Here is a 13,360-nt window from a genome sequence, read left to right as displayed (position 1 = left end):
CAACTAAATTCCTGACCAACTACCCACATCTATTCCTGACCAACTAAATTCCTGACCAACTACCCACATCTATTCCTGACCAACTACCCACATCTATTCCTGACCAACTAAATTCCTGACCAACTACCCACATCTATTCCTGACCAACTAAATTCCTGACCAACTACCCACATCTATTCCTGACCAACTACCCACATCTATTCCTGACCAACTAAATTCCTGACCAACTACCCATATCTATTCCTGACCAACTAAATTCCTGACCAACTACCCACATCTATTCCTGACCAACTACCCACATCTATTCCTGACCAACTAAATTCCTGACCAACTAAATTCCTGACCAACCACCCACATCTATTCCTGACCAACTACCCACATCTACTCCTGACCAACTAAATTCCTGACCAACTACCCACATCTATTCCTGACCAACTACCCACATCTATTCCTGACCAACTACCCACATCGATTCCTGATCAACTACCCACATCTATTCCTGACCAACTACCCACATCGATTCCTGACCAACTACCCACATCTATTCCTGATCAACTACCCACATCGATTCCTGACCAACTACCCACATCGATTCCTGATCAACTACCCACATCTATTCCTGACCAACTAAATTCCTGACCAACTACCCACATCGATTCCTGATCAACTACCCACATCTATTCCTGACCAACTACCCACATCTATTCCTGACCAACTACCCACATCGATTCCTGATCAACTACCCACATCTATTCCTGACCAACTAAATTCCTGACCAACTACCCACATCGATTCCTGATCAACTACCCACATCTATTCCTGACCAACTAAATTCCTGATCAACTACCCACATCTAATCCTGACCAACTACCCACATCTAATCCTGACCAACTACCCACATCTATTCCTGACCAACTACCCACATCGATTCCTGATCAACTACCCACATCTATTCCTGACCAACTACCCACATCTATTCCTGACCAACTACCCACATCTATTCCTGATCAACTACCCACATCGATTCCTGACCAACTACCCACATCTACCCCCGTCCACATCTATTCCTGACCAACTACCCACATCTATTCCTGACCAACTACCCACATCGATTCCTGACCAACTACCCACATCGATTCCTGATCAACTACCCACATCTATTCCTGACCAACTACCCACATCTATTCCTGACCAACTACCCACATCGATTCCTGACCAACTACCCACATCTACCCCCGTCCACATCTATTCCTGACCAACTACCCACATCGATTCCTGACCAACTAAATTCCTGACCAACTACCCACATCTATTCCTGACCAACTAAATTCCTGACCAACTACCCACATCGATTCCTGACCAACTAAATTCCTGACCAACTACCCACATCTATTCCTGACCAACTAAATTCCTGACCAACTACCCACATCTATTCCTGACCAACTACCCACATCTAATCCTGACCAACTACCCACATCTATTCCTGACCAACTACCCACATCTAATCCTGACCAACTACCCACATCTATTCCTGACCAACTACCCACATCTATTCCTGACCAACTACCCACATCGATTCCTGATCAACTACCCACATCTATTCCTGACCAACTACCCACATCGATTCCTGATCAACTACCCACATCTATTCCTGACCAACTAAATTCCTGACCAACTACCCACATCTATTCCTGACCAACTACCCACATCTATTCCTGACCAACTACCCACATCTATTCCTGACCAACTACCCACATCTATTCCTGACCAACTACCCACATCTATTCCTGACCAACTACCCACATCTATTCCTGACCAACTACCCACATCGATTCCTGATCAACTACCCACATCTATTCCTGACCAACTACCCACATCTATTCCTGACCAACTACCCACATCTATTCCTGACCAACTACCCACATCGATTCCTGATCAACTACCCACATCTATTCCTGACCAACTACCCACATCTATTCCTGACCAACTACCCACATCTATTCCTGACCAACTACCCACATCGATTCCTGACCAACTACCCACATCTATTCCTGACCAACTACCCACATCTATTCCTGACCAACTAAATTCCTGACCAACTACCCATATCTAATCCTGACCAACTAAATTCCTGACCAACTACCCATATCTAATCCTGACCAACTAAATTCCTGACCAACTACCCACATCGATTCCTGACCAACTACCCACATCTATTCCTGACCAACTACCCACATCTATTCCTGACCAACTAAATTCCTGACCAACTACCCACATCTATTCCTGACCAACTACCCACATCTAATCCTGACCAACCACCCACATCTATTCCTGACCAACTAAATTCCTGACCAACTACCCACATCTATTCCTGACCAACTACCCACATCTATTCCTGACCAACTAAATTCCTGACCAACTACCCACATCTAATCCTGACCAACTACCCACATCTATTCCTGACCAACTAAATTCCTGACCAACTACCCACATCTAATCCTGACCAACCACCCACATCTATTCCTGATCAACTACCCACATCTATTCCTGACCAACTACCCACATCGATTCCTGACCAACTACCCACATCTATTCCTGACCAACTACCCACATCTATTCCTGACCAACTAAATTCCTGACCAACTACCCACATCTATTCCTGACCAACTACCCACATCTATTCCTGACCAACTAAATTCCTGACCAACTACCCACATCTATTCCTGACCAACTAAATTCCTGACCAACTACCCACATCTAATCCTGACCAACCACCCACATCTATTCCTGATCAACTACCCACATCTATTCCTGACCAACTACCCACATCGATTCCTGATCAACTACCCACATCTATTCCTGATCAACTACCCACATCTATTCCTGACCAACTACCCACATCGATTCCTGACCAACTACCCACATCTATTCCTGACCAACTAAATTCCTGACCAACTACCCACATCTATTCCTGACCAACTACCCACATCTATTCCTGACCAACTAAATTCCTGACCAACTACCCACATCTATTCCTGACCAACTAAATTCCTGACCAACTACCCACATCTATTCCTGACCAACTACCCACATCTATTCCTGACCAACTAAATTCCTGACCAACTACCCATATCTATTCCTGACCAACTAAATTCCTGACCAACTACCCACATCTATTCCTGACCAACTACCCACATCGATTCCTGACCAACTACCCACATCTATTCCTGACCAACTAAATTCCTGACCAACTACCCACATCGATTCCTGACCAACTACCCACATCTATTCCTGACCAACTACCCACATCGATTCCTGACCAACTACCCACATCTATTCCTGACCAACTAAATTCCTGACCAACTACCCATATCTATTCCTGACCAACTAAATTCCTGACCAACTACCCACATCTATTCCTGACCAACTAAATTCCTGACCAACTACCCACATCTATTCCTGACCAACTACCCACATCGATTCCTGACCAACTACCCACATCTATTCCTGACCAACTACCCACATCTACCCCCGTCCACATCGATTCCTGACCAACTACCCACATCGATTCCTGACCAACTACCCACGTCCACCATCGATTCCTGACCCCTCTAAAGATGGACAGCATTAGAACGGCCCCGAGCAAGTAGCCAGTACCGCTTTACGATACGTGTCAATATCGGCGGGGTGATCAAACACCAGCGGCGACAATAAATCACATACACCAGTGGGGAAAGGGGTGGGGAAGGACTGGAGCTTTCTTTTTTGGGTTGGGGACGGGACGGGGTTGGTTCTTTCGGTGCGATACCTGCTGTAGAGATGGTCTTAATTTTCCCCTATTTCCGTCTAAACTGGATGTGTGGCATATTTTTCCCTTTAAAAAGACGTTGTTTACACCAGCACGTGACCGTTGACCCTGGCATCGTCGGCTGCTTTGGCTCGAATCATTTTGGGCAGAAATTCTGATGGAAGTTTCCGCGTGAGTTATTGCCGCTCTAAGATCTGGCTTGGTGTCGCCTAATTAGCTGTCTTGGTGAATCGATCGTGGCCGTCAGACGCAGTCTGGGCCAGCTGTCTACAGGTCCTGGCCGTCTGGGCCAGCTGTCTACAGGTCCTGGCCATCTGGGCCAGCTGTCTACAGGTCCTGGCCATCTGGGCCAGCTGTCTACAGGTCCTGGCCGTCTGGGCCAGCTGTCTACAGGTCCTGGCCATCTGGGCCAGCTGTCTACAGGTCCTGGCCATGTGGGCCAGCTGTCTACAGGTCCTGGCCGTCTGGGCCAGCTGTCTACAGGTCCTGGCCATCTGGGCCAGCTGTCTACAGGTCCTGGCCATCTGGGCCAGCTGTCTACAGGTCCTGGCCATCTGGGCCAGCTGTCTACAGGTCCTGGCCGTCTGGGCCAGCTGTCTACAGGTCCTGGCCATCTGGGCCAGCTGTCTACAGGTCCTGGCCGTCTGGGCCAGCTGTCTACAGGTCCTGGCCATCTGGGCCAGCTGTCTACAGGTCCTGGCCATCTGGGCCAGCTGTCTACAGGTCCTAGCCGTCTGGGCCAGCTGTCTACAGGTCCTGGCCATCTGGGCCAGCTGTCTACAGGTCCTGGCCATCTGGGCCAGCTGTCTACAGGTCCTGGCCATCTGGGCCAGCTGTCTACAGGTCCTGGCCATCTGGGCCAGCTGTCTACAGGTCCTGGCCATCTGGGCCAGCTGTCTACAGGTCCTGGCCATCTGGGCCAGCTGTCTACAGGTCCTGGCCATCTGGGCCAGCTGTCTACAGGTCCTGGCCATCTGGGCCAGCTGTCTACAGGTCCTGGCCATCTGGGCCAGCTGTCTACAGGTCCTGGCCATCTGGGCCAGCTGTCTACAGGTCCTGGCCATCTGGGCCAGCTGTCTACAGGTCCTGGCCATCTGGGCCAGCTGTCTACAGGTCCTGGCCATCTGGGCCAGCTGTCTACAGGTCCTGGCCATCTGGGCCAGCTGTCTACAGGTCCTGGCCATCTGGGCCAGCTGTCTACAGGTCCTGGCCATCTGGGCCAGCTGTCTACAGGTCCTGGCCATCTGGGCCAGCTGTCTACAGGTCCTGGCCATCTGGGCCAGCTGTCTACAGTTCTACCCCAGTGATCACGTGCTAGCCCCTGCCGGATGGAACTGGGGGGGGGGGTGAATTTAGGGACTACACATTACGTCATACAGCAAGTAAGAGGAGAAGGGCTCTGACTGAAGTGATGATGTGTTCCTGGTGGGGAGGTCTGTGACATACATAGTATATGTCAATTCTGTGTGGCAGTCTGCTTGTATACCATAATATACCATACATAGTGTGTGCCACTTTAGTGTGGCAGTCTGCTTGTATACCATAATGATTTTATTAAGCTCAAATTGTGTTATTGAGACACCTATTTTCAAATAATAAACCCACAACCACACATAGCTGTAACTTAACCTGTCTGTTCTTCTCTAATCATTTCATTTTATTGTCAAAATTGCCCCATGTTCATCTTTCTAGTGTACAATACTCTCACCCTTTAGTTTTCTGCCCCCACCCCAGGGGATTACCCCCACCCTCTTTCCACTCCGAGCACAAAATACTATGTATGCTGCGCCAACCGTTGGAAGTCAATATTCAGTCATTCCCTGGGCTCCATAGCATCCAATACAGCGGACATTATTCATGTCATTTTTTTTTTCATCTTTGGTCCCACCCCACATGGCATACAGTGGACATTTTTCATCTTTGGTCCCACCCCACATGGCATACAGAGGACATTTTTCATCTTTGGTCCCACCCGACATGGCATACAGTGGACATTTTTCATCTTTGGTCCCACCCCACATGGCATACGGAGGACATTTTTCATCTTTGGTCCCACCCCACATGGCATACAGGGGACATTTTTCATCTTTGGTCCCACCCCACATGGCATACAGAGGACATTTTTCATCTTTGGTCCCACCCCACATGGCAGACAGAGGACATTTTTCATCTTTGTTCCCACCCCACATGGCATACAGAGGACATTTTTCATCTTTGGTCCCACCCCACATGTCATACAGAGGACATTATTCATCTTTGGTCCCACCCCACATGGCATACAGAGGACATTATTCATCTTTGGTCCCACCCCACATGGCATACAGAGGACATTTTTCATCTTTGGTCCCACCCCACATGGCATACAGTGGACATTTTTTCATCTTTGTTCCAACACCACATGACATACAGTGGACATTTTTTCATCTTTGTTCCCACCCCACATGGCATACAGTGGACATTTTTCATCTTTGGTCCCACCCCACATGGCATACAGAGGACATTTTTCATCTTTGGTCCCACCCCACATGGCAGACAGAGGACATTTTTCATCTTTGGTCCCACCCCACATGGCATACAGAGGACATTTTTCATCTTTGGTCCCACCCCACATGTCATACAGAGGACATTTTTCATCTTTGTTCCCACCCCACATGGCATACAGAGGACATTTTTCATCTTTGTTCCCACCCCACATGGCATACAGAGGACATTTTTCATCTTTGTTCCCACCCCACATGGCATACAGAGGACATTTTTCATCTTTGGTCCCACCCCACATGGCATACAGAGGACATTTTTCATCTTTGGTCCCACCCCACATGGCATACAGAGGACATTTTTCATCTTTGGTCCCACCCCACATGGCATACAGTGGACATTTTTCATCTTTGTTCCCACCCCACATGGCATACAGAGGACATTTTTCATCTTTGTTCCCACCCCACATGGCATACAGAGGACATTTTTCATCTTTGTTCCCACCCCACATGGCATACAGAGGACATTTTTCATCTTTGGTCCCACCCCACATGGCATACAGAGGACATTTTTCATCTTTGGTCCCACCCCACATGGCATACAGAGGACATTTTTCATCTTTGGTCCCACCCCACATGGCATACAGTGGACATTTTTCATCTTTGTTCCCACCCCACATGGCATACAGAGGACATTTTTCATCTTTGGTCCCACCCCACATGGCATACAGTGGACATTTTTCATCTTTGTTCCCACCCCACATGGCATACAGAGGACATTTTTCATCTTTGGTCCCACCCCACATGGCATACAGAGGACATTTTTCATCTTTGGTCCCACCCCACATGGCAGACAGAGGACATTTTTCATCTTTGTTCCCACCCCACATGGCATACAGAGGACATTTTTCATCTTTGGTCCCACCCCACATGTCATACAGAGGACATTATTCATCTTTGGTCCCACCCCACATGGCATACAGAGGACATTATTCATCTTTGGTCCCACCCCACATGGCATACAGAGGACATTTTTCATCTTTGGTCCCACCCCACATGGCATACAGTGGACATTTTTTCATCTTTGTTCCAACACCACATGACATACAGTGGACATTTTTTCATCTTTGTTCCCACCCCACATGGCATACAGTGGACATTTTTCATCTTTGGTCCCACCCCACATGGCATACAGAGGACATTTTTCATCTTTGGTCCCACCCCACATGGCAGACAGAGGACATTTTTCATCTTTGGTCCCACCCCACATGGCATACAGAGGACATTTTTCATCTTTGGTCCCACCCCACATGTCATACAGAGGACATTTTTCATCTTTGTTCCCACCCCACATGGCATACAGAGGACATTTTTCATCTTTGTTCCCACCCCACATGGCATACAGAGGACATTTTTCATCTTTGTTCCCACCCCACATGGCATACAGAGGACATTTTTCATCTTTGGTCCCACCCCACATGGCATACAGAGGACATTTTTCATCTTTGGTCCCACCCCACATGGCATACAGAGGACATTTTTCATCTTTGGTCCCACCCCACATGGCATACAGTGGACATTTTTCATCTTTGTTCCCACCCCACATGGCATACAGAGGACATTTTTCATCTTTGTTCCCACCCCACATGGCATACAGAGGACATTTTTCATCTTTGTTCCCACCCCACATGGCATACAGAGGACATTTTTCATCTTTGGTCCCACCCCACATGGCATACAGAGGACATTTTTCATCTTTGGTCCCACCCCACATGGCATACAGAGGACATTTTTCATCTTTGGTCCCACCCCACATGGCATACAGTGGACATTTTTCATCTTTGTTCCCACCCCACATGGCATACAGAGGACATTTTTCATCTTTGGTCCCACCCCACATGGCATACAGAGGACATTTTTCATCTTTGGTCCCACCCCACATGGCATACAGAGGACATTTTTCATCTTTGGTCCCACCCCACATGGCACACAGAGGACATTTTTCATCTTTGTTCCCACCCCACATGGCATACAGAGGACATTTTTCATCTTTGATCCCACCCCACATGGCATACAGAGGACATTTTTCATCTTTGGTCCCACCCCACATGGCATACAGAGGACATTTTTCATCTTTGGTCCCACCCCACATGGCATACAGTGGACATTTTTCATCTTTGTTCCCACCCCACATGGCATACAGCGGACATTTTTCATCTTTGTTCCCACCCTACATGGCATACAGAGGACATTTTTCATCTTTGGTCCCACCCCACATGGCATACAGAGGACATTTTTCATCTTTGGTCCCACCCCACATGGCATACAGAGGACATTTTTCATCTTTGGTCCCACCCCACATGGCATACAGAGGACATTTTTCATCTTTGGTCCCACCCCACATGGCATACAGTGGACATTTTTCATCTTTGTTCCCACCCCACATGGCATACAGAGGACATTTTTTATCTTTGGTCCCACCCCACATGGCATACAGAGGACATTTTTCATCTTTGGTCCCACCCCACATGGCATACAGAGGACATTTTTCATCTTTGGTCCCACCCCACATGGCATACAGAGGACATTTTTCATCTTTGGTCCCACCCCACATGGCATACAGAGGACATTTTTCATCTTTGGTCCCACCCCACATGGCATACAGAGGACATTTTTCATCTTTGGTCCCACCCCACATGGCATACAGAGGACATTTTTCATCTTTGGTCCCACCCCACATGGCATACAGAGGACATTCTTCATCTTTGTTCCCACCCCACATGGCATACAGTGGACATTTTTCATCTTTGGTCCCACCCCACATGGCATACAGAGGACATTTTTCATCTTTGTTCCCACCCCACATGGCATACAGCGGACATTTTTCATCTTTGTTCCCACCCCACATGGCATACAGCGGACATTTTTCATCTTTGTTCCCACCCCACATGGCATACAGCGGACATTTTTCATCTTTGTTCCCACCCCACATGGCATACAGAGGACATTTTTCATCTTTGTTCCCACCCCACATGGCATACAGAGGACATTTTTCATCTTTGTTCCCACCCCACATGGCATACAGAGGACATTTTTCATCTTTGGTCCCACCCCACATGGCATACAGCGGACATTTTTCATCTTTGGTCCCACCCCACATGGCATACAGAGGACATTTTTCATCTTTGGTCCCACCCCACATGGCATACAGCGGACATTTTTCATCTTTGGTCCCACCCCACATGGCATACAGAGGACATTTTTCATCTTTGGTCCCACCCCACATGGCATACAGCGGACATTTTTCATCTTTGTTCCCACCCCACATGGCATACAGAGGACATTTTTCATCTTTGTTCCCACCCCACATGGCATACAGCGGACATTTTTCATCTTTGTTCCCACCCCACATGGCATACAGAGGACATTTTTCATCTTTGGTCCCACCCCACATGGCATACAGCGGACATTTTTCATCTTTGGTCCCACCCCACATGGCATACAGAGGACATTTTTCATCCCTGGTCCCACCCCACATTTTTCATCTGTGGTCCTTTCCCCCCCCCCCCCCCCCCCCACTCCACATGGCCACCTTAATCCACTTCTTTATGATCTGTTTTTATTGCCTGCTCTCACCCCTCCCCCATTTTACAAAACACATTTTCCTATTAGCCCAGTGAAACCAAGGCTCTATTACATACACCAGTCTGATTGTGTTGGCTGTGTGGCTCTGACATTGACAGTTTTCTAACAAGTTTTTGTTAAAAACTAACTTAGTGGTGTCAATTGTCAAAATTAATACAGTAGTTCTAGATCAACTTTACCTCTTGCTATAATAAAGTTTGAGGTCAACTTTGCCTCTTGCTATAATAAAGTTTGAGGTCAACTTTGCCTCTTGCTATAATAAAGAAAGTTTGAGGTCAACTTTACCTCTTGCTATAATAAAGAAAGTTTGAGGTCAACTTTGCCTCTTGCTATAATAAAGAAAGTTTGAGGTCAACTTTACCTCTTGCTATAATAAAGAAAGTTTGAGGTCAACTTTGCCTCTTGCTATAATAAAGAAAGTTTGAGGTCAACTTTGCCTCTTGCTATAATAAAGAAAGTTTGAGGTCAACTTTACCTCTTGCTATAATAAAGAAGTAAGTTTGAGGTCAACTTTACCTCTTGCTATAATAAAGAAAGTTTGAGGTCAACTTTACCTCTTGCTATAATAAAGAAAGTTTGAGGTCAACTTTACCTCTTGCTATAATAAAGAAAGTTTGAGGTCAACTTTGCCTCTCCCCCCAGGCAACTCAGTTGGCCACCACCACAGCCAAGAAGACCAAAGAGCTGGGCACCACAGTGACAGAAAGTGTCATCAAACCTACGGCAGAAAAGGTGAGTTGTGGCATGACAGGTAGCCGCCATCTGTAGCTAGATCTCTGTCACCCAACCTTCTGTTACCCGCTCAGTGTTGTTGCATGCTCTGTGTTTCACTTTTCTTCCACTTGATCAACTGATCATTTATTATCATTGTTTTTGTGAAACTTGTTATCTTAATAAAGACAATAATTAACAATACTTAATGCTACAAACTGGAAATGTCATGGACAATGTTTTTAAAATATTGCTCTTATATGACAGAAGGTGTAAAAATATTCAATGTAAAATCCATTGTTAACTGTAGATGCCTCTAAGATCTAGTGTTGTGTTATATTGACTTAAGATGGCCCTTACATCCAATGTTGTTTTGTCTTTATGGCCCTAAGATTTAGTGTTCTATTGTCTTAAATAAAACGGCCATAAGCTTTAATGTTGTATTGACTTAAGATGGCCCTTTTATCTAGTGTTGTATTGACCTAAGATGGCCTTATATCTAGTGTTGCATTGGCTTAAGATGGCCCTTATATCTAGTGTTGTATTGACTTAAGATGGCCCTTTTATCTAGTGTTGTATTGACTTAAGATGGCCCTTATATCTAGTGTTGTATTGACTTAAGATGGCCCTTATATCTAGTGTTGTATTGACATAAGATGGCCCTAAGATTTAGTGTTGCGTTGGCATTCAGATGCCCTACAGTTTACATTTTTTCCCAATATTGAAAGATCCTTGATATTAAAACTTTCCCCTAAAAAATCAATAGCAGTTGGAGGATGCTGCATACTGCCTGTCTAGCAGGGAGTGTCTGAGCAAGCTATTGCTACTTTCTCTTGTTGTTTTTTACCATCTCCTAGCTGTTTTTACAATTGATGGTAGCCCAGACTACTGGTTAAACTGATGATAGCCCAGATATCAGGGCTGTAAAATCCTTATTTTTAGAAATTTTAATACTTATGTAAGTGTACTTTCTGTTTTGCATTCCTCTTTTTAACAAGAAATTTTACCTTTTCTTCTTCTTAGGTTAAAGAGGGACAGCTATTAAATGAAGTTGGAACATCAATGAGTGGCCTAGCATCTAAGGTAAATTATCTACGTCTGTGACCAGTGTTTACCTTTAAATAGTTTAAACTGACCATGATGCATCGCCATTGTCTTATTACAAGTATTGGAGTTGTGGCTATTTATGTAATGATTTAAATTTTTTTGATAGTTGACAGTTTTACTCTTCAAAAGAACATGAAGAAAATATTACAGCCATTTGTTTGATAAAGCAGTTTGATAAGGAGTTTGTGTTGTGTTTGTGTTGTTTTTTTTTTGCGTTTGCATTTTTGTTTGTGTTTGGTTTTGTTCTGTTCCCAAGTTGGTACATTTAAAAAAGGTTCACCGTGTCGGAGCACGGGAATGTAGCTAGTCTTGTTTATGTTGTTCTTAGAACAGATACTAGAACAGACAAAGTTGACTCAGACAAGAGGGAAAGACATGACAAGACACTTTAGGGAACTTAACAGTAACTTAAATGTATTGTTTGTATGAGCATTAGTAAATCTATTTTTAGATATTTTTGACATGTACAAATCAAACTATCCTTTTTGACAAGGTGTTTTAGAGAGCAGTTTTTCCTTCACTAGTTGTGATGCATGTTGTATGAGGGAAGAGAAATGCTTATCTTTTTCTCTCACAGGTTTACACTGGGTCTTTTGTTTATTGACACAGGCAACTTTAATACTGTAAACAGCTTTGATACTGTAAACAACTTTGCTACTGAGAGTATTGAATGGCTGTTTGTGTTGTGGAGGTGTTTTATTGATTTAGACCAGGATGATTGACAGCTTGCTCATGAGCTAAACAAGGATAGCACAGAATGACCTCAGCTGGCTTAATTACTGGCTGGGGAAACAAACAATATGATGATTCCATTTAGAACTAGATTCAAGTGTTCAGATGATAGGGGTCATGTGGTTATGACAAGCAGACAATTGTGAACACCCTTCCCACCTTGAAATTAATTTTATATTTTGAAATTCTCTTGGGTGTTAAAAATAAAAGCCAAATAGTTAAGAAAAAAAAACAAAAAAATTTCTAAATAATAATCTTTTTATTTCAATGATTTTTATCTCCAAATCAACCAAAAGTTGTTGCACGATATTAAACACATTTTTTTAATGGAAAAGTATGGCAGAAAAGTTACAAAGTAATGTATTTGGCTGTTGTACACAGAACTATATTACTTACCATAGTTTAATGATCCCACATTCATTGATCGTTTGCTAACGTAGGAATTTTGTATAAACATAAATCTGATATTCTGATTTAATTACCCTATTGAGCTATATTAAAACAGTAGCACTGTTTATATGTTAAAATAATAAATGTATGTATACCCACATTTACCAGCACAGTCCACAAAAAGTTGATACCAATCAGCTCTTGTGTTTTAGTTGTCCAAAAACATGCCATAAGTCATATATAAATGAGTTTTTGTTCTTGATGTCTAGTTTATCTTTGACCCAATTGTTTTCCAGTTGTCGGCTGCAAGCACCAAAGGCTGGAAGGACTTGCAGTCCCTGTGGAGTGAACCTAAGACAACCCTGACCACTGCTGACACCAGCCCTGGGGAGAAGTCTTCTCTACTCAGCAGATCTTCATATGGCAGTGGAGAGTAAGTTAACACTGACCGCATTTAAAACAGTTTTAGATTGCCAGAACACATTCCTTT

At 44.7% G+C, this 13,360-nt stretch overlaps 1 protein-coding gene across 1 annotated transcript in view; it reads left to right on the top strand.

The window, feature by feature from the left end:
• LOC131953216 (ADP-ribosylation factor GTPase-activating protein 1) overlaps nucleotides 1-13,360 on the top strand; it is a 41,653-nt gene that overhangs the window by 24,507 nt on the left and 3,786 nt on the right. Inside the window, exons 8-10 of the mRNA XM_059316301.1 lie at nucleotides 10,573-10,662; nucleotides 11,665-11,724; nucleotides 13,167-13,303. Of these exons, the coding sequence (XP_059172284.1) occupies nucleotides 10,573-10,662; nucleotides 11,665-11,724; nucleotides 13,167-13,303 (287 nt within the window). The remainder of the gene's footprint in view (nucleotides 1-10,572; nucleotides 10,663-11,664; nucleotides 11,725-13,166; nucleotides 13,304-13,360) is intronic.

The sequence above is a fragment of the Physella acuta genome, unplaced genomic scaffold (assembly GCF_028476545.2).
Source record: "Physella acuta isolate Inbredline_101_S28 unplaced genomic scaffold, ASM2847654v3 ptg000913l, whole genome shotgun sequence".
Taxonomy (NCBI): Eukaryota; Metazoa; Mollusca; class Gastropoda; family Physidae; genus Physella; species Physella acuta.
Note: the sequence above shows the minus strand (reverse complement) of the source record. Positions and strands in the feature narration are given on the sequence as shown.